The sequence below is a fragment of the Sinocyclocheilus rhinocerous genome, unplaced genomic scaffold (assembly GCF_001515625.1).
Source record: "Sinocyclocheilus rhinocerous isolate Xijiao unplaced genomic scaffold, SAMN03320098_v1.1 scaffold1294, whole genome shotgun sequence".
Classification (NCBI taxonomy): domain Eukaryota; kingdom Metazoa; phylum Chordata; class Actinopteri; order Cypriniformes; family Cyprinidae; genus Sinocyclocheilus; species Sinocyclocheilus rhinocerous.
In genome coordinates, this window is record NW_015656157.1 from 98,921 (window position 1) to 121,344 (window position 22,424).

Below are 22,424 nucleotides of genomic sequence, written 5' to 3' on the forward strand. Positions count from 1 at the left end.
CATGTCTGCATTTGTGATCAGAGAAATGACAAACAACAAGAGCTACTCTACACCGCTCAAAGCTCGCGTTTGAATCATCAGTAGCAAATTCTTTAAATGAAAACGTACTTACAGTCTGTGAGTCAGAACAGGGGGTTGTCTCCAGGTGAGGTGCCTCATCCAAAAAAAAATAAAAAATAAGAAGAAAATGATCAACCCAGAAGATTAAGTACAAAAATACAATGTGAAATATTTTCAGACCGATACAGTTCTTTTTTTGTTTAGTTTATTTCATTTATTTAACATCCTGTCCCTGGGCAGGATGTTGTTACATAAAATGACAGCACTCCATTACAATAAAATTAAAATGAGAGAGAGAACATCACACTACAATATCACAAATTACAATATCAAATCACAAAAAATACTAAGTGAAGTTTAGTAATTAGTAATTTAGTAAATAAGTTTAGAAGTTTAGTCATTTTTACTACACTCTCTAATATGAACAGGCACTGAAGATCCTATCCTTATAATTTATAATCTTATCTAATCTTCATATTATATTACTGTATATTATATTATATTATTAATTTGAATGTCTTTTGAGTGTCACATTGCACAATGCATGATGCTCTTGTCTTGAACATGATGCCTTACTACTGCACAGGCCTCTGACCACTTCCTTGTTCCATTTTGAGCTGGTTTGTGTGCCTCGTAAATTTGCCGGCTAAAATGGTGCTCACGAGAGACGCTGAAGAAGTGCCGTGAGACGTGTTGCATCGAAATGTCGTTTGACTATATATAAAAGTGTTGCGGCTCGAGACCGGATGAGAATCCTTGTGACTGCGCTGTACATGCAAATCACATAAAAAAGGAAGAAAGCCATAGAACGATGGGCCTACGTGTGAGATTGAGGCCTTAGAGTCAGTGCTCAGGGGAATATTCCTGAAATCAGTATTTGATGCTACTTATTTCAATGTTTTCAATTGTCCGTATGTTTATTTAAACTGAAAATGAAAATCCTGTCATTATTTACTCATCCTAATGTTATTCCAAACCTGTACGACTTTCTTATCATCTGTAAAGCGTAAACGTAGATATTTAGCTAAATGTTCATGCTGCACTTTTCCCTACAGTGAAAGTTAATGGTAACCTAAGGCTTTTGAGCTTCAAAATGACTAAATTCATTATAAAAGTAGTCCATATAGCTGTATTATAAATCTTCTGAAGTCATACAATAGATTTGTGCGAGGAACAGACTGAAATGTCAGTCTTAAAATAATTACATCTTCATACAAATCTGTCATATGACTTCAGAAGACTAGGAATGTACTGCATGTGGACTTTAATTGTGCTTTTTTTTGTTATTTGTGGAGCTTGACGGCTCATGGCAACCAGCAGCATAAACAAACAACATCTCTTTTTGTGGTCTATACAAACAAAAAAGTAATAACATGATGGTGAGTAAATGATGACCAATTTTCCGTTTTTGGGGTCAACTATTGATGTATTAAAATCTGTGATGTTTTAATTATGAATGTCGGTGTATGTTAGGTAGATATACTTTTAAAAATATTCAAAAATATGATTTAATATGACCAAATCAACCTGAATCGATTAGGTTACACTGACAAAAGTAATTTCAAGTGTCAAATCAGTTAAAACACTCTTCTAAAGGTATCAACTGCACAATGTGTGTGAAACCATTGAGGTAACAATTAAATAATTGTTTCAGCATTTCCTCCTCAGCGTCTCACATTAAAAGAACTCCAATTTCTAAAACTTTGCACTTTATCATCAGAACCCATCAAAACCTGGTTTTATTGCATCAATTTTTATAATAAGCTGATTTTTTAAATCATTATCAGCGTTTGTTGTACGTAAACAAAGTCTTGTCATTGGTTTGATGGTTGATTTCATGTCTACATCTCAACAATAAGCCGTTAAAGGCTTCCATTTAAGTCATGAAAACTGTACATACATGAACTCTGCGGTATATATCTAGGCCTTTGTCACATTACATTGACCCACTATGCATTATTTTTGGTTGTGGGCGACTGCTTTGGCTTCATTAGTCAGGAGACTAAAAAAAAGTGGGACAGTTTTTTATTTTTTTTACAATCTAACAATTATTCAGAAAAGAAGATTATAAAGTTTAATTAATATACTTTTTTTTTTTTTTGACCAGAATGTTCCTTTAACTCGCCCTCAAATTATCTGCAAATCTTTCTGTGTTTTTAAAGATGGGAGATAAATGTCACAACTTTGGTGTTAAAGTAAAAATAGTAAAGTAAAACTTAAGTCTGATGTGTCAGGGAAGAGCTAGTAAGGACTTTCATGGTGTTTTTGTGTAGCTTCATGACCTTTAAATAGTTTTTAATGATTCTGTTTTTTGTCTTTGGGATTTTGTAGGGAAGAAAAAAATTATAATAACTTGTACTAATACTAATAATAGTAAACTTACTGCCTTAAAAATTTAAGTAGTAGTGCCATAGTCAATTAAATCTTGCAGTGTTTGATACACACTTTCAACCACTTTGAATAAAGAAAATCAAGTTTACACTCCGAAACTGGTTAGAAATGACACAATATATTGTAACAAGCTAAAATGATTAAACCAAATAATGCTGAAAACATCTTTTGCGATGTTGGGGAAACAATTTGAAAGTAATTTTCAAGGAATTATTTATACTTTTAGTGTAAATGTCTAATGTGAGTCTAAATGTGAGCCTTTAATTGTTGTTTTAAAAGCAGTGCATTATATTACAATGCATTATTACTGAATATGTAATATGCATTGTTTTAATAGCCAATGTTTGTGAATATAGCACAGTTTGGAGGTTTAGATCAAACTTTAAAAGCAGGTTACATATCAACTTGCTGGAGATAGATTTTTTATGCGAACCTCATTGCGATTACTGTGACAAGACAGTCAAAAATAAAATATCATGTTTTGAAAGCAAATCTCTCAAAACGACAAGAAAACTAGTTCAAACTGGAGGTTTAAAGTCACTTTTCTCATTTTGTCATGTTCCATGTAATGGGCAGACCTGCTAAAACAGCTACGCTCAAGATGCATGCGCTTCAAGTTGTGAACTAAGTCATGCAAAACCACATCCGGCAAAGACAAAAAAGTGAAAAGTACTGCCACTCTGAGCTAAAACTACAGTAATCCAAAGTCAAAATTTAAGGAAACCTATGGGATTTTCAGATCTATAAAACTGATGCATCTTAGCTATCTTAGTGTCAAAAAATAACAAATCTTTCCTTATCTTGACACTGCGTAAGACTAGTAGTCTACACTTTACAGTTTAGATTTACAGTCTTCTAGTTGTAGTCGAAGCTCTCATGTAGAAGATTTAGAAGAGTTGCATAGATATAATTTGCATATCTACAGTCTATAATCTATAATTATCAACCCCCACCCACAAAAGTACATATGACCACTCCCCCTTCCGCACACGTACTGTGCATGAGTTATATGGCCGTACATTTGCGAGAACCACATGTACACAGTGTATACTGAGCCGAACAAAAGAAATGAAAGCAAAGTGCCAGAGCCTTGAGAAGGGGGAAGGGTTTTGTCAAGCTACAGGAAGCTGTGGTTGAGAAACTGAAATAGTTTGTGTGGGCGCTGCGTTTCCATGGCAGCCAGGTCGCGCCACATACAGACCACTGCTAGTAACTCCCTTCCCCTTTCTGACCAAAGCCGGCAGTTTTACATGGAGCCTGTTTTGGGTTTCAGAGAAAAGAGATGCTGAATATAATGCGAGAGTGTTTTTTGATGTGCAATAGTTGATTTGTTTTTAAAATAAACAGAGCTTTTTAGTTGTCAGGGAACTTTTTCTCATTTATTCGTTTATTTATAGCTAAATAATAAGTGGTTTGTATTGGTAAATAATTAAAGATATTGTCATTACTACACTACGACAGTCAGTGAAAAGAAGGGATGTAAGAGATGATTAAAAGGAGAAATCTTTTTAAAATCTAGTTTGAAGCACATGTGGCAAGTTCTTAGATTTCGATGTTGTTAAAAATGTTTATACCATTTTCTAAAAAAATAAAAAAATAAAATAAAACCGTATAATTCAATTCTTAGAATGTGAAGTGGTGTCACTATTAAAGTCCCCATGAAATCAAAATTAAAGTTTTTTGGTGTTAGTATCAATATGTTAGTCTTAAGGTTATCTATAAGGCAGTGTGCTCCAAAACAGTGACAAAATTCACATTTAGAAGATATAAGCATTCAAAGCTTGCAGTTCGTCACTTCCGCCAAAACGGCTCAACGATTTTTTTGACGTCACATCGTACCTCAGCTTCTCATCAAACTTTCTGTCCAATCAAATGCTCTCTAGAAGCCGAAGCGCCCGCCCCCTACACTATAAAATAGACGCTGAAGCCGCGGCTGCAATCGGTCACTTGTCCACAGAATTAGTATTTTCTGTACAGTGAATGGCACGTAGTGCACTATATAGGGGACAGGGAACGATTCAAACAGTGTAAATATGCTTTCCATTGAGGAAAAAAAGAAGTCTGGTTTCGCGCTGTGTCACGCAAAGCACCGCACCACACACACACTGTGCTGTGGTCCAGAGACACGATAGCACGGAGCGGATCACATGCGTGAGTCGGCGCAGACCACAAAATGTATCGGAGCTATTTGAATTTGGCTAGCATGCCCTGTCAAATGCGACTTTACGGAGCTCAACGGCTCTGAACGGCTCTAGCCCAAGCTGTGATATAAACGAACGCTATTGGCTATTTTAAAAAGGGGCGGGGCTGCTTGATATGTCCCGCCCTGTCTTCCTGTTTCAGTTAAAATGACGTCAACACATAGAGTAACGCTGCGTGTTTCTAAGCATTTCAGGGGACCTTTAAGTAGAAGGTATTCTACTTATAATTTAATTGTTTATTAAAAAGTTTTTAAACCCATTTTGAAGATTACAAAAACATTTTTTAGACATTATTATGTAAATATGAAATACTAAAGAATTAAGCTGTTTTTCAACTTTAACTTCCCATACTGTATCTTTCATTGTTGACATTGAAAGTTGTGCACCCAATCAAGCTTTATTGTGTTTTGGTGCAAATTCATCTCTCATTTAATATAGCTAATGCTAATACTAATACGAAAGTTTATAAATCTGAGATTAACTTCAACCTTTTATCATGCAAGATATTGACTTCATCACCATTTAATCTGAAAGTGTACGACTAGAAGAAACATCTTTGGTCTTTTGTATGAGTTTGTAGTTTAGTGTGTTTGTAGTTAAATCCTGTACTGGATTTTACCGAAAATGAACTTGCTTTTCTCTTCGGTCACAGGCCTCTCACCCACACGCACTTCTGAACAAGACACAAACACAAAAGAAACAGGTAATGGTCAAACTCAGTAGTTTTCCAGCAATCAAATATCCCTTACTGGACTACCTAAAATGAACTTGCTCTACCCTTTAGTCCCAATCACCTCACCCTCACGCACCTCTCAAGTCACAATCCCAAAAGATAAAGGTAACAATTATCCTCTTTTTGACATACTCTCTTGCAGCAGTCAGTGATACGTACGGATGTACAAGATGATGAAAAAGAGAAGGCATTCTTAAAATCTAGTTTAAAACACATGTAACTCTCTCTCTCTCTCTCTCCCTATGCAATGTACTCATTTCTGTAATTTAGCTTGTTGTGGTTAGTGCTGCATTTGGTTTATTAATCCGGTGGAAAATTGGTGTCAACTTTATGCATATAAGGACTGTATTTGAATCCAGTTTAAAATATATGATCATGTCAAATAGGTTCTTCTGACTCATCCAACACCACGCAATCCACTACTCCTACTCCTGCCTTACATACAGGTAATCATGACACCACACGTCACCACAGCAGACACACAGTCAGTCTTGCTCATGACCTCTGACCTCCATTCTTCCTTCACGCTGCATTGCAAGCTCACCATCACTATCTCTCCAAACTCATGTCACCATTGTGGTGTAATGGATTAGTTGTGTCATGGACAGTGTTATATTTTTATAATGGTACAAATTTGATTTTTTTTATAAAGTCTGTTGAAGACGTGAAATATATGTAAATAATGCTGCTAGCAGATGTTATAATGGGTTTTAATGGGTAAGTAGCTGCACACCATGCAGCAATTTCTGTGCAATCACCCTTTGGCACAAAAGCTGTTTACTTTCTCCATTGCTAGAAATAATTAAATTAATTAAAAGTTACATTATTTGTTTCTTATTAAGTTAATATAATTTTATCCCACACTTTCCACAGGTTCAGGAGACGGAGGTACGTGTCACTCTTTGCTTATGCTATTTCTGTTATGCTTGTGATGCTTCCAGAGAGTTATAACTGTTGGTTGTTATATGTGTGTGTGTGTAAGCTGTATGTCATTTGTTTTTTTTTGTTTTTTTACGTCCGTTGTATGTTTGGGTCAGAAAATAAATATGTGAGAACTTGATATGCTTAGATATTGTTTCACGGTGTTCATCCATCATTACAGCCACTCAGTCAGACTCCTCCACTCTCACCACTGCATCAAACACACCTGCAAATACCACTGAAGGTATATCTGACGTCACCTCGTCAAACTCACACTCCTGCATTATTATTCTCTCATGCACAATCTCTCACACTCTGACCTCCATCTGCCCATCATACTGTGCTAAACAAGATGTTTATGTTGTATTTATTCATTTATTATTTATTTAATTTAATTGTATTTATTTATTTATTTTTGAGAGAGAGACCCAAGCTAACCCTTCTAGGCTACACCAGTGTTTACATTAAAGATCCTGTAATATAGTTAATAATATTAAACATTTATTGTTGTTAATCAAAAATAAATCCAGATCCTGTGATTTAAATCCAGATTTATTTATATATATTTTTTGTTTGTTGTTGTTGTTGTTTGAGACCCAAGCAAACAATTTTAGGCTACATCAGGATTCAAATTTAAGACAATGCAATATAATATTAAGCATCTATTTTCATCAAAAATAAATAATGTCATATCTTGTGCTAAAATATTTATTCATTATAATATTTTTGTCTGTTTATTGTTTGTTTGTTTGTTGTTATTTTTTTGCCTTTTTGCAATAGTTTTCTTAATTTAGATTTTTTTTATTACAGTTTATAGAAGTTTGAAAAGTTTTAAAATCAGCATAGACCTATTGCAATTTTAAAATCTGTATTCTCAGTATTCCTGTTTCAAAAAAAAAAAAAATCTAAAGCACCATTTTGTATATTTATACATTCCTCTATAAGAGTGGTTCTTATATGATGGATTACATGTCTGTTCTGACAGCTGGGGGGAAAAAGCAATGCTAAAAGCAAATAATAATCGCGTATAAGATAGCAAAGTCATATGAAAGAGGAGACAACACTTCCTTTTGGCGCAAAAGCCGTTCACTCTGTTGATTCTAAGAAATAATTAAATGATTAAAAGTTCAGTTGCAGTTCTGACAAATATACACTGAACAAAATTATAAACGCAACACTTGTTTCTGCCCCCATTTTTCATGAGCTGATCTCAAAGATCTAAGACTTTTTCTATGTACACAAAAGGCCTATTTCTCTCAAATATTGTTCACAAATCTGTCTAAATCTGTGTTAGTGAGCACTTCTCCTTTGCCGAGATAATCCATCCACCTCACAGGTGTGGCATATCAAGATGCTGATTAGACAGCATGATTATTGCACAGGTGTGCCTTAGGCTGGCCACAATAAAGGTCATGAAAAATGGGGGCAAAAACAAAAGTGTTGCGTTTATAATTTTGTTCAGTGCAATTAATAGTTTTATCTCACACTTTTCACAGGTGCAGCTAAGAATGATTCAGGTAAGTGTCCCTCTATTTCTGTTATGCTGTTCCTGATTTGATCTTGTGAGTCAAAGAATGTATATCAGTGACAACGTGATATGCTTAGATATTGTTTCACGGTGTTCATCCATCATTACAGTCACTCAGTCAGACTCCTCCACTCTCACCACTGCATCAAACACACCTGCAAATGCCACTGAAGGTAAATCTGACGTCACCTCATCAAACTCACACTCCTGCATTATTATTCTCTCATGCACAATCTCGCACACTCTGACCTCCATCTGCCCATCATACTGTGCTATGAGCACATCACTGAGCAAGAGGTTTGAGCCCTTTAATCGCTAATGTTAAAGTTCCCCCTCCTCCGATTCACATGTGTTTTCAGCCCATGCCCCAGTGGAGGTCGGTGCATGCCACTGTGTAAAAGTATTTATAAGAGAAACATTTTATTTGATCTAATAACCATTATCATTTAGGGACGTTTGCAAACCAGACAAACAAATCAATCTCACCCGCACACACCACGCAACAACAAAACACCAGCACCACTGCAGGTAACAGTGCATTTAACATTATATATATATATATATATATTGTTTTTTTTTTGTTTTTTTTTTACATATATTGTTGAGTTTATGGTAATAACAATCAATTTCAATTTTAATTAAATTTTTGCACAATACAAAAATCTGGTATTATGTTGGGTCACTATATGATGTACAACTTCCTAATATACCGGACTGGACTGTGGAAAAACATGTAAATGTTTTATTTTATCTAATAAAAATTTTCATTTACTGAAGATCAAATCCAGACATCCTCACCCACACGCACCTCACAACAACAAAACACCAGCACCACTGCAGGTAACAGTGCATTTAACATTATAATCCATGTTTCCTTTTTAATTCTTTACTAGTTGATCAGTTTTTCTTCAGTCTGTATCATGTAAATAAATTTGCATGTTGTTGTGTTTATGCAGTTTGTGATGATAAACAATTTTGTATCAACATTTTTTGTACAATACAAAAATCTGGCACTATGTTGGGTCACCATGAGATGTCTTTCCTTCTCATACATCTCATACTGGACTGTGTCAGCATATTTTCTGAGTGAAACCATTTATTTGATCTAATAACTCTTATCATTTAGGGAAAATTACTGATAATAACAAGAAAAACACATCAACCTCACCCGCACACACCACGCAACAACAAAACACCAGCACTGCTGCAGGTAACAGTGCATTTAACATTATAGTTCATGTTTTTTTTTCCAACTTATTTTGCTTTTTTAATATATTCGGATATTGCTGATCATATACGTTCTGTGGTTATACTACATTTGGATTTAAGGACATTTAAGGACATTTTTTAAAATGAATATGTTTAACATAAATATGTTTGCACTATGTTGGGTTACCATGTGATGTCCGACTTCCTAATATCCCATACTGAACTGAGTAAAAGTATTTCTAAGAGAAACAATTTATTTGATCTTATGAATGTTACCATTCAGGGAAAATTGCTGATAATAACGAGACAAAAACATCAATCTCACCCGCACACACCTCCATGCAACAACAAAACACCAGCACTACTGCAGGTAACAGTGCATTTAACATTATAGTTCATGTTTTTATTATTATTATTATTTACCAATTCATCAGTTTTCAGTCTATATCATGTAAATATATTATTTAGCATATTGTTGAGATTATGCAGTTTATAGTAATAATAATTAGTTTCAATTTTAATGATATTTTTGTACAATACAAAAATCTGAATTTATGTTGGGTCACCATGTGATGTACAACTTCCTCATATCCTATACTAGACTGTGTCAAAATATTTATAAGATCATATTTATAATGTCCTCATTTGTAAGTCGCTTTGGATAAAAGCGTCTGCTAAATGACTAAATGTAAATGTAAGAGAACATTTTATTTGATCAAACAATCATTATCATTTTTACTAAAGATAAAATCCAGACACTCTCACCTCCACGCACCTCACAACAACAAAACACCAGCACTGCTGCAGGTAACAGTGCATTTAACATTATAGTTCATGTTTTTTTTCCCAGCTTATTTTGCTTTTAATACATTCGGATATTGCTGATCATATACGTTCTGTTGTTATAATACATTTTGATTTAAGGACATTTTTTAAAATAAAGCAAAAATACGGCACAGTGCTGGGTAACCATGTGATGTCCGACTTCTGACTTCATGTTTTGTTTTGTTTTTTTATTTGAAATGTACCAGTTTCTTAGCTTATGCAGTTTATGGTAATAATAATCCATTTTAATTATATTTTTGTACAATACAAAAATCTTGCACCATGTGTTGTCCATCTTCCTTATATCCCATACTGGATTGAGTAAAAGTATTTATAAGAGAAACAATTTATTTGAACAAATAACCATTATCGTTTAGGCAATTTCACTGAACCTAATAACCAGACAAACACATCAACCTCACCCGCACACACCACGCAACAACAAAACACCAGCATCACTGCAGGTAACAGTGCATTTAACATCATATTTCTTTTCTTTATTTAATTCATTGATTAGTTTATCTGTTTTTCTTCAACCTGTCATGTAAATAAATAAATTTTGTTGAGCTTATGCAGCAGGCCTATATGCACTCTAAAAAAGAAACTACATATTTTACAGTTTACATTGACATTTTTGTGTCACAAATAATAAGAAATGTGAATCTAAATAAATCCAATGTTAGACCAACAGAATTCCCTCAAATGTTGTCCCAACTGGTCGAACACAGTTGTTTGAACCAAGAATTTAACATTTAAAATGTAACAATACTGATGAAATGTTAAGGGTTTGTGAGTTCCCAGCATGTTTTGCAGCATGAATAAATTAAGCGGTCACTGTTTTTAGGGTATTATTGTTAGGGTATGTTTACACAATGATGTACTAAAAAATAAAACACTTTTTTTTTTTTTTTTTCATTTTTTAAAAGTTTTGTGTACAGACGACAATGTCAAAACATGGATCCATGAAAAATGACTAAAAATGCTGTATTATGCAAGTCAAGCCAGTATTTGGCGATGTTACTTTGTAAAGAAACACTACACACCTGTGCATATTCTTACCGACTGAACACGTAATATTGTCGAACAAATCTAATGAATTTACTGGCTGAATCAGACATTTTTTATTTAGTGAACAAACAAATTGAAACTGACAAAACAAAGCTGAATTGCATAGTACAATTTAATAATATTAGTTTATTAATAGTTTAGAGAAGCAATGCATCATGTAAGAGTTTTATGTTTTAGCAACAATTTAGTGTGATAATATTAATTAACTTGCTTTACCCTAAGCTACAGGCCTCTCACCCACAAGCACTCCATCACAAACCCCATCAATAACAGTTAAAGGTAACAGTTCATTAGTTAATTTAGGCATGCTGTATATCAGTGCATTTGTTTTATGTGAAGCAATGGAGTAAGCTATATTAGTTTGCAGTAATATCCTGGTCAGCTATTTTTAACTCTTATTGTCAACTACTGCCTCAACAAGGTGTAGGGAATGACACCACCTCACATCCAAGCACTGGATCTCCCACCTCCATGCACTCCAGCTCAACCTCACCCTCACCCCCACCCACACCCACCACCATCCTCTCGGGTAACACCACACCATTTGTGCTCTCTGTACAAATGATTACTGTTTAGGTGATAAAATTGCATTATGATGATTAATTTGTGATTATGTGCTTTCCTCAGGCACCACAGAAGTCCCATGTGAGTATTGGTTTATTGCACCTGATGTATGAAGTCAAGTTTGGTTGTGTTTTTCAAGACATGTAATTCACTGCTTATGACACAGGTCAATACCAACTTATAGCGAGAGGCTATGAAGGAATTTCCCATGTGGTGAATATCAGTGACTCCAAAAGCCAAAATTACATAATCAGGATAAAGGATAAGGACAGTTTGAAGAACTTCTCTGTCAGTAATGGATCTGATCTAACTGCCATCAAAATACTGTTTAAATGGTTAAAACCATGCACTAATTACAGTGTAACTGTAGATAACTGCAAAGTCCTCGGAGAAGACCATTTTAATTTGAATGGTAAGTAATGTACAGGCAGAAATTTTTCATAATTGCAATTCTCAGCTAATTTTCAGCTAAATAAATGGTTAGACTGACAGTGCTACAACTCACCCTGTGTTAAAATCATCCCTGACAATATAATATGGGCAAAATAGCTGGACAGTTTGCATATACTATGTTGTAGGGTTATGGAATAGTGTTGTTTTATTAGTGTCATTACTTTATTGTTTTTATCTAAGTAATGTAGGAAAGTAATGTCTTTGTTCCTATCTTTATTTCTTTTTAGTCACTGAAAGTGAAAACAATTCTGCAGAACTTGAGGGTGATCAGCAAGTGTGTTTTAAAGATAGCAAATGGAATTTGACTAAATGTGTTAATATAACAACTGAAGACTCTTGTGTTCAGAAGCCCATTCACATTAGTCTAGAAACATGCAGCTACACAATGAATATCCGTATGCCCCCAGGTGAGCATTTAATGCATTTAATAGATATATCATTGCCATGCAGCTATTTATTTTTTAAATGAGGCTCCAGCAACAGTCCTGACTTGATAATATATTATACATGTTCAGAATGACATCTTTGCACTAGTGCATTTATTTAACTTACTAACAGATTGTTTTTTTCCCCCCAGTCAAACCCGAAATAACCTTCAGTAAAACTATTCCAACTAAGTTTGTGTGGAGTAATAAACCACTCAGTTCAGACAATGTGAGTCAGTGTAAAGACACATTTAAGGTCCATTGCACTGATGGCATTAGTAAGTAATGTTATTGTTTTATGTTAAGTAGCAATGTAAATGCATAATGTTATATTTTTAATCATATTTACACTATATACATATAGTAAGCACATAAATACTGCAAATGATTGAAAAAGTTTTCTCTTCCTACTTTATTAGAGTATGATTTGGATAAGGATGTGTTTTTGAAACCTTCAAAAGAGTACATATGCACTGGAAAATATGAATATTACAATACGTTCATTGATAGCAATCCAGAACAAGTTAACATCCATTGCGGTGAGTTCCTGATATGGTTACCCACACCTGCACTTTTGTACAATTAATCATATTTATAATAATAATATTTAACAACAATGCCTTTATTATATTATATATATATTCGTGGTTGATTCTATAATAATTTCGTCACAGTGGTTTCTTGAATCTGAATAAATATTTTGTCCTAAAGCCAACTTGAGAAAATGTATAGTTTTTTTTTTTACCCTCTTTTTCCTTATTTAAAAAAAAATCTAAAGTGTCATACTATATATTTTCATGATTTATGCTTACTTTAATTCACATTGCATGGCTTAATCCCTTTATTGCTCTTTTTTTTTTAGTTCTGTAGTTCTACTACTGTTTAAAGTTATCTTAAAGGGGTCATATGATGCTGCTAAAAAGAACATTATTTTGTGTATTTGGTGTAATGAAATGTGTTTATGCGGTTTAAAGTTTAAAAAACACATTATTTTCCACATACTGTACATTATTGTTTCTCCTCTATGCCCCGCTTTTTTGAAACACGTCGATTTTTACAAAGCTCATCAATCTGAAAAGCGAGGTGTGCTGTGATTGGCCAGCTATCCAGTGCGTTGTGATTGGCCGAATACCTCAAGTGTGTGACGGAAATGTTACGCCCCTCACCAAACTGTTGATGCCGTCTCCGGCCGGAGCGACGAGACAAAAACATTAAAAGCCATTATAAACGAGGCATTTGTTGCATCCAGTGGGGACATAATTACGGATTATAATGACTTATACTGTCTTTTTACGCGTTGCATTGCATCGCGCCGCGTAAACATAAAACCATGTCTGCATTTGTGATCGGAGAAATGACAAACAACAAGCGCTACTCTACACTGCCCAAAACTCGCGTTTGAATCGTCAGTGGCAAATACTTTAAATGAAAACGTACTTACAGTCTGTGAGTTTGCCGGCATTGTAGTCTACTCTCCCAGGATCAGGAAATAGTCCTCCATAAAATGCGCTGCACACATCTGGATATTTGGGTTGAACTGTTCTGGAACAGTGTTGTAAATACAACTTAACCACTGATTTCTAGTCGTGTCCTCTTTTGGAAGACCAAACAAAGTAGTTTCGCTTTCACAACGAAAAACACAGCGGCCTAGCGTGAGCGAAAGCCCCGGCTTAGCCTGAGCTGAAGCCGGGCAAGAGTGAGCTGAGGCGGCGGGGTCGAGAACGGCGCGCCCGGCGGATCCGACGAAGGAGCGGTGAAAACGGTGAAAGCCGATCCGGTGATCCACAGCACTAAATTGATGTATTCCCTCAGCGACCAGCACAGATAAGCTCTAGGCATGACGAAGCGGATATCGTCCTCTTTTGGAAGACCAAACAAAGTAGTTTCGCTTTCACAACGAAACACACAGAACACAAACACACAGCGCCTTCACGACATGGCGGCGGCAACAACAATACTACAACGAGAATAAAAGTTACGCCTTCTTTCTTTGCGTGAACATTTGGGCGGCGTTATGCAAATCTTCCGAACAGAGGCACGGGCTTGAGAACGGCGCGGCCGGCGGATTCGACGAAGGAGCGGTAACCACATGTGACGACCCCGGGCTGGACTCCGCTTCGTCCACGGTGAAAGTTGATGTGTAAAGCTGTCTCATGTGGCATTGCAGTATTGGTCCAACTCTCTTATAACACTTATCATACATTCATTGTAACACTTTACAATAAGGTTCCATTAGTTAATATTAGTTAATGTATTAACTAACATGAATGACCAATGAGCAATACATTTATTACAGTATTTTTTCATCTTTGTTAATGAAAATACATTCATTGTTCATGTTAATTCACAGTACATTAACTAATGTTAACAAGCACAACTTGTGATTTTAATAATGCATTAATAAATGTTGAAATTAACATTAACTAAGATAAATAAATGCTGTAGAAGTATTGTTCATTCTAAGTTCATGTTAACTAAGGTAGTTAACTAATTTTAACTAATGAACCTTATTGTAAAGTGTTACCACTTTCATTAACTTATTTATTTGTTCACATGCAACCACGGGAGAATTTACTTTTTTATATATATTTCTGACATCTTTTTTCTTACTCTCTTTTACAGAATGGATAAATGAAACTGTGTTTCATAAAGTAACCAGCGACTCAATTGGGATCGTATGGACTCTGTCCCCAGGGTTTAAATGCAAAGGAATTACATTGGGAAATTTTTCAGGCAATTGTAAAAGCTCTCATGGTAAAACCTTTGATGGTAAGATCAGTATTTTCTGTAGTGCCAATTCTTATCACTGAAGTTAGCTTTTGAAATTATCAGGTGTTTGAGTCTTTGCATATGTAAATCCACTGAAAGGTATAGTCTCACTAATACATTTTAAATTTACTCACTCATTGTCATTTCAAATATATATATATGATATATATGCTGCTAAATAATTTGAATAATAAACCTAGCAGTCTGATGTCATTGGGAAGAACTTGACTGTACCTACATTCTTGCAAACCTTGAAAACATACCTATACAATTCACAACAGTTTCCAAATGAACACGTAAATTATGATTTGCTTAGGTTTAGGGGTTTTCAGATTTTAGTTTTGTTGGTTTCAAAGTCAATAGAGCATTAACCTTTTAGTGCCACTGGGCATTTAATTTCTGAACTGCAGTGATGCATACAATAAGCAATGTATTTAAATGCTGCCACATGCAATGTTTTGAATAAATGTGAACTTGTTTTTAATGCCAATAACTGGACACTGACATTTCACCTCTGCAGTATGTGCAAGAAGCAGTATAAAAAGAGTAAAATGTGCCTCAGTTATAAACTTCAATGAAATCAGGCTGACAACTAATTTAAGACTCTTTTCCATACAACATCAGTTCACAGTGACCAGGGCTACTCCAAAAAAGCAAACATAAAACATTGTTAGGTACACCAATTTTAGAACTTAAGGACTTGTCTTTTTGTGGATAATGCTTGAAGCTTGACAGTCATGGTCGCAATGAATTGTCATTGTATGGAAAACAAAGTCTATGTTAAAATTATTTTTTTGTGCTCCATGGATAAAACAATAGCATATGTTTTGCATGAGAATGAGTAAGTGATTACAGAATTTTCAATTTTGGATGAACTATCTCTTTAAATGTCCATTTGTTCTGTTGTGATTTACTAATTTGGTTATTTATTTATTTTCAGATCACAATTGCAACCAAGTAAATGACACAACTGCAAACTGCATATTTTCTAGATTAGACTCATATACCAATTACACATGCACACTTTCAGCCGAGGTCAGCAAATCCATTGGCTACCCTAAGTATACCAGAGTTTTTTATAAAAAAACAAATTCTTCAAGTAAGTGTAATCATTTTTAAATATCTGTTTCATATTTGTAACTTCGGTACATAATCTAGGTGTATATTTGTTACCTACAATACATAATTTAAACTCTGCTGAAAATTGAGATGCTGATGACACGTTTATGGCTTTTCCTGATAATAATTCAGTAGGGAATCATTAATCAATAACTTATTAATAATAATAATTTCTTCACAGTGGTTTCTTGAATCTGAATAAATATTTTGTCCTAAAGCTAACTTGAGAAAATGTATTGTTTCATTTTTACTCTCTTTTTTCCTTATTAAAAAAAAAAAATCTATTGTCATACTATATATTTTCACGATTTTTGCTTACTTTAATTCACATTGCATGGCTTAATCCCTTTATTGCTTATTTTATCGTTCTGTAGTTCTACTACTGTTTAAAGTTATATTAAGAAAATGTGTAAAGCTGTCTCATGTGGCATTGCAGTATTAATCAATTACACAGTTAAATTTTTTTAGACCAGTAAATGCAAGATCACACAAGATCATGCTCTAAATAAAGATGTCTTATCAAATAATCAGTATCAAATCACATATTAACAGTTTTTTTTCTTTTTCTGTATTTTAATAGAGCCCAGTTTTGAAGGAAAGAATAATGTCGAAGTGACAGGAACATCTCATAATTCTTTTACTGTGAAATGCAAAGACTTGAGTATGAAAGAGTGGAATGGACCTAAGGGAAAATATATAGCCAACCTCATAAGTAATAGACCACCTGTAAAAAAAGAAAAGGAAACATCCTGTTCATTTACATTTGAAAATCTGTACTACCACACGAATTATACTATTGAGGTATTTATTTATTTTTGCAGTAACCTGAGTGGTATTATAGTGTTATGGTTTGTGTTTCACAGTATTATTTCTTTCTTTCATTATTTAATTCAGATTACAGCAGAGAATGGAAATGGCGACAATTCTACTGTTAAAACTTACCAATCCACTAGCTGTAAGAACAACCTTTTCTATTATAGCAGATTAAAAATCAAGCAAACTGTAATTGCATTTTTAGAAATATTATAAAAGAAAATGAAAACACAAAAGTAGTAATAAATTTTAAGTAATAAAATGTTATAAATATAGTTATAGTCTAAAATCTGAAGTGGTGTGTTCCTCTCTCAGATAACGATAAGGCTGTCATCGGATTCTTGGCGTTCCTCATCCTTGTGACGTCACTTGCGCTCCTTTTTGTGTTATACAAAATTTTCCTGCTCAAAAGAAAACGGTCAGTTTGTCAAATTTATTATTTTCAGTTGACATAAAATGATTCATGTATTAACATTAGCATAAATGTGTATATATGTTTCTGATGGGGTTTCTCACCACAGGAATACTGAAGATGAAGAGATTCTTCTTACACGTATGTTATTCGCTCTTATCAATCAATTCAGTGTATTTCAAAAGAAAATTGCTTTCAGAAGAACTATCTGATGTTTCATGTCCTCCTCCAGCAGAACCCCTGCGCAGAGTTGAGCCCATCTATGCTGACGGTTTAGTGGAGGCTTACAAGAGCAAGATCGCTGATGAGGCCCGTCTGTTTATGGATGAGTTTCAGGTGATTCTCTATACCATAAATCTACATTTACTGTTTTAATATAATGAGAAATATATTCAGATTCTGCTTCTCCTCAGAGCATTCCCCGAATTTTCTCCAATTACACCATCAAAGAAGCGAAGAAACAAGAAAACCAGTTCAAGAACCGCTACGTTGACATTCTGCCCTGTAAATATCACTCCAGTTTCCATAAAGAAATCAGTTTACCCACAATTCCTTGTGTAGTTTTCATATTTCAATCAGAGAATTTATCGTTTTGTGCATGAATTTGCAGATGACTATAATCGGGTAACTCTCTCAACTGGAGGTGAAGACAGCTACATCAATGCCAGCTTTATCGAGGTACAGGTCATATATGCTCTATATATCATGCTTGTTTACCTCAGTTCATTTTAATGTAATTTTATTCAAATTAATTGAGGTACTTTTTAATATAATTTTAATTGTAATATACTTGACTTAAAATTTATTATTTTTCAATGAAATAATATAATTATATTAAATTATTTTTTACAATTATTTTTCATTTCAAAACATCAGAAACACTTTTTTTTTTAATATGTACTCTTTTACCCATACAGGGATATCAAGAGCCAAAGAAATACATTGCAGCCCAAGGTAAAAATCCTCTGGATGGTTATGATTCTAAATTGTGATTGGCTAAGCCACATTTAAAGCAGCCAATGAATGCACACTTTGACCCCACATTCTATATTACTGTTGCCTGACAACCATAAAATGTGGCAGAATTGTTTACACCAACAATTAAGTTTATTAAAAGTGAGAATGAACTGAGTTTTGAAGTTTAAACAATGGCTAGATTTCAATTTGTTTGTTGGCTGTGTTTTCCAGGACCCAAGGATGAAACTATTGGTGATTTCTGGCGAATGGTTTGGGAGCAAAAGTCATCCATTATTGTCATGGTCACCCGTTGTGAGGAAGGAAACAAGGTAAGTGGTTGTGTTTGGTCCAGTGTTGTTCTAGAATTATTTATATACTATTATAGTATTTATTTATTATAGTGTTTATTTATTTATTCAGCTTTTTTAGTTTTCAGTTTAATTTAATTTTAAGTTTTAGTAATTTTATGTGCATTTGTAATTTTTATTAGTTTTTTTGGGAAATATTTTTTAATTAAGCTTTAAAATATTTTAATTAAGCTTTATTTTATTTTAGTTTTAGTAATTTTAGTATTACTTCAACCTTAACTTATTTTATTTTGTGATTGATTTTCTGATCAACATTGTTGAAATAATCAATCTTCCTCATTGTGAATTATTTCCACTGAGTGTTGCTGTTTGTCCTCTCAGATCAAATGCGCTCAGTACTGGCCATCTCTGGACAGAGAGACTGAGATTTTTGAAGATTTTGTGGTGAAAATCCGATCTGAGGAACACTGCCCTGATTATATCATTCGCCATCTGATCCTGACCAATGTAAGTGTGTGCGGTCTGCTCTTTCTTATGTGCTTCATTCAGACGGTTTTAACTCTGTGTGTGTGTGTGTACAGAAGCGAGAGAAGGCCTCAGAAAGAGAGGTCACTCATATCCAGTTCATCAGCTGGCCTGACCATGGTGTGCCTGGAGACCCCTGCCTGCTTCTGAAGCTCAGGAGAAGAGTCAACTCCTTCAAGAACTTCTTCAGTGGCCCGGTGGTCGTCCACTGCAGGTAAGACAGGACCGTATGACCCCACATTCTATATTACTGTTGCCTGACAACCATAAAATGTGGCAGAATTGTTTACACCAACAATTAAGTTTATTAAAAGTGAGAATGAACTGAGTTTTGAAGTTTAAACAATGGCTAGATTTCAATTTGTTTGTTGGCTGTGTTTTCCAGGACCCAAGGATGAAACTATTGGTGATTTCTGGCGAATGGTTTGGGAGCAAAAGTCATCCATTATTGTCATGGTCACCCGTTGTGAGGAAGGAAACAAGGTAAGTGGTTGTGTTTGGTCCAGTGTTGTTCTAGAATTATTTATATACTATTATAGTATTTATTTATTATAGTGTTTATTTATTTATTCAGCTTTTTTAGTTTTCAGTTTAATTTAATTTTAAGTTTTAGTAATTTTATGTGCATTTGTAATTTTTATTAGTTTTTTTGGGAAATATTTTTTAATTAAGCTTTAAAATATTTTAATTAAGCTTTATTTTATTTTAGTTTTAGTAATTTTAGTATTACTTCAACCTTAACTTATTTTATTTTGTGATTGATTTTCTGATCAACATTGTTGAAATAATCAATCTTCCTCATTGTGAATTATTTCCACTGAGTGTTGCTGTTTGTCCTCTCAGATCAAATGCGCTCAGTACTGGCCATCTCTGGACAGAGAGACTGAGATTTTTGAAGATTTTGTGGTGAAAATCCGATCTGAGGAACACTGCCCTGATTATATCATTCGCCATCTGATCCTGACCAATGTAAGTGTGTGCGGTCTGCTCTTTCTTATGTGCTTCATTCAGACGGTTTTAACTCTGTGTGTGTGTGTGTACAGAAGCGAGAGAAGGCCTCAGAAAGAGAGGTCACTCATATCCAGTTCATCAGCTGGCCTGACCATGGTGTGCCTGGAGACCCCTGCCTGCTTCTGAAGCTCAGGAGAAGAGTCAACTCCTTCAAGAACTTCTTCAGTGGCCCGGTGGTGGTCCACTGCAGGTAAGACAGGACCGTAGAGATTATTATATACATTTGGTATCAGAAAAGGTATCAGAAAGGGTCTAAAGGGTCATTTGGAGTGGATAAAGCTTAATGTGAATGTTGTCGTATCCTCTATAGTGCAGGGGTCGGCCGCACAGGAACATATATTGGCATTGATGCAATGATTGAATCTCTTGAGGCAGAAGGCAGAGTGGACATCTATGGATTCGTAGCAAAACAACGTCGCCAGCGTTGCCTCATGGTTCAAGTGGAGGTGATTTTATTCACTGATTTATTGGTTATAAATTTAGTATGTCGCACCAAATTTAAAGTAGGTATTATTAAAATGCCCAATTTGGTCTAGATGTTATACTCTAATCATTTTCTAAATATTTTACATATAATTAATGATGCAAATAATTCTGTTAACAATTTAAATATTTAATTATTTAATTTTGAGTCATTTGTTTAATTAAAAATTACAAATCAAGTGGTCATTGATTTAGTCATTTAATATTCATAAATATTTTTAAAATACTTATATGAAATAGTAATTTAAATGTCAAACATTTTGTAGCATTGAAAATGTAAATGTTTGCACATTTACAATTTGCATGTATATATAAATGTAAATTAAACCAATGTATGCTAAAAATCTTTTCTTTAAATCTTAAATATGAATTTTAAATGTAATCTTGAGCTAAATATGCAAACATAATATTTTAATTTATATTTAAAATTTACAAATTTACATTTTAATAGAAGACTATTTGAACATTGATATATATGTATATATATATATTTTTTTTTTTGACAAAAATCTGACTAAATATTCTGTTGTAACACCCTTTATTTTACATTTGATGGATGTGTTTATGCATATTTAACTGTGTGTGTGTTGTTGATTGTGAAAGGCCCAGTACGTACTGATCCACACTGCTCTGATTGAACACAACCAGTTTGGAGAGACAGAGGTCTCACTGTCTGAATTCCACTCAGTGCTCAACACCCTCAGACAGAAAGATGGCAGTGACCCCAGTTTGCTTGAAATGGAGTTCCTGGTTTGTACTCCATCTTTGATTTTCAGCTGATTGCTTATTAGGACACTGAAGTTTTCCTGTACTGTGTGTATCTGACTATTAATGCAGCATGTTTTCCTATTGCTTTCCTTTATAAAGAAACTCCCTAAATTTAAAAAATGGAGAACATTTAACACAGGAAGCATAGAGGACAACAAGAAGAAAAACCGCGACTCAGCTGTTATCCCATGTCGGTGACCAACACCAACTTTATTAATCTGCAGATCTTGGTTTCAAATTCATGCTACAGAACTATACTGTATATAATATACAGACACACAATTATATATTCATTATAAATAAGCATCAGATGAGTTACCAATGAGCATTTCTGTTTCAGACGACTTTAATCGAGTCCTGTTTAGGCTGGACATTGAGGGAAACCAGACCAGTGACCCCGAGGATGAGGACGAGTATTCATCAGACGAGGAAGAAGAATCAAACGAATACATCAACGCCTCATTCATTGATGTACAAAACTTGATTCTCTTGAATTGTTTTTTTTTTTTATTACAGTTATTAGAGTGAAGGAGAAATTGTTTAATTGTCATGAAAATAATGTTTTAAAAAATCCTAAAATAAGCTTTACAAGCAAGTGATAGGAATATGTAAATCTCAATCAAATATGCTTGTCATTGCTTTTTAACAGGGCTACTGGTGTAGTAAGAGTCTGATTGCAGCACAGGGGCCTTTACCAAACACAACGGAAGAGTTCCTGCTCATGCTGAACCAGCAACAAACTAAAACACTGGTCATGCTCACAGACTGCCAAGAGGATGGCAAGGTACAACCTCCCACAATAACAGAGAGAGAGAGAGAGAGAGAGACAGAGAGACAGACAGATAGATAGAGAGAGAGAGAGAGAGAGAGAGAGAGACAGA

General features: G+C 34.4%; 2 protein-coding genes across 2 annotated transcripts in view; both read left to right on the forward strand.

The window, feature by feature from the left end:
• Nucleotides 1–22,424, forward strand: part of ptprc (protein tyrosine phosphatase receptor type C) — a 28,175-nt gene that overhangs the window by 1,813 nt on the left and 3,938 nt on the right. Inside the window, exons 3-29 of the mRNA XM_016526974.1 lie at nt 5,305–5,355; nt 5,437–5,490; nt 5,772–5,849; nt 7,809–7,823; nt 11,564–11,581; nt 11,667–11,912; nt 12,181–12,360; nt 12,531–12,656; nt 12,798–12,917; nt 15,001–15,147; nt 16,088–16,246; nt 16,847–17,067; nt 17,161–17,221; nt 17,395–17,497; nt 17,601–17,632; nt 17,727–17,827; nt 17,905–17,995; nt 18,102–18,169; nt 18,409–18,445; nt 18,680–18,777; nt 19,138–19,263; nt 19,338–19,495; nt 20,603–20,738; nt 21,379–21,525; nt 21,643–21,733; nt 21,884–22,014; nt 22,193–22,327. Of these exons, the coding sequence (XP_016382460.1) occupies nt 5,305–5,355; nt 5,437–5,490; nt 5,772–5,849; nt 7,809–7,823; nt 11,564–11,581; nt 11,667–11,912; nt 12,181–12,360; nt 12,531–12,656; nt 12,798–12,917; nt 15,001–15,147; nt 16,088–16,246; nt 16,847–17,067; nt 17,161–17,221; nt 17,395–17,497; nt 17,601–17,632; nt 17,727–17,827; nt 17,905–17,995; nt 18,102–18,169; nt 18,409–18,445; nt 18,680–18,777; nt 19,138–19,263; nt 19,338–19,495; nt 20,603–20,738; nt 21,379–21,525; nt 21,643–21,733; nt 21,884–22,014; nt 22,193–22,327 (2,930 nt within the window). The remainder of the gene's footprint in view (nt 1–5,304; nt 5,356–5,436; nt 5,491–5,771; nt 5,850–7,808; nt 7,824–11,563; nt 11,582–11,666; nt 11,913–12,180; nt 12,361–12,530; nt 12,657–12,797; nt 12,918–15,000; nt 15,148–16,087; nt 16,247–16,846; nt 17,068–17,160; nt 17,222–17,394; nt 17,498–17,600; nt 17,633–17,726; nt 17,828–17,904; nt 17,996–18,101; nt 18,170–18,408; nt 18,446–18,679; nt 18,778–19,137; nt 19,264–19,337; nt 19,496–20,602; nt 20,739–21,378; nt 21,526–21,642; nt 21,734–21,883; nt 22,015–22,192; nt 22,328–22,424) is intronic.
• On the forward strand, nt 9,139–11,530 carry LOC107719541 (mucin-2-like). Its single transcript, XM_016526973.1, has 4 exons — nt 9,139–9,413; nt 10,246–10,332; nt 11,159–11,215; nt 11,358–11,530. Exons 1-4 carry the CDS (start codon nt 9,383–9,385, stop codon nt 11,510–11,512), a joined length of 330 nt encoding a protein of 109 aa, XP_016382459.1. The 5' UTR covers nt 9,139–9,382; the 3' UTR covers nt 11,513–11,530.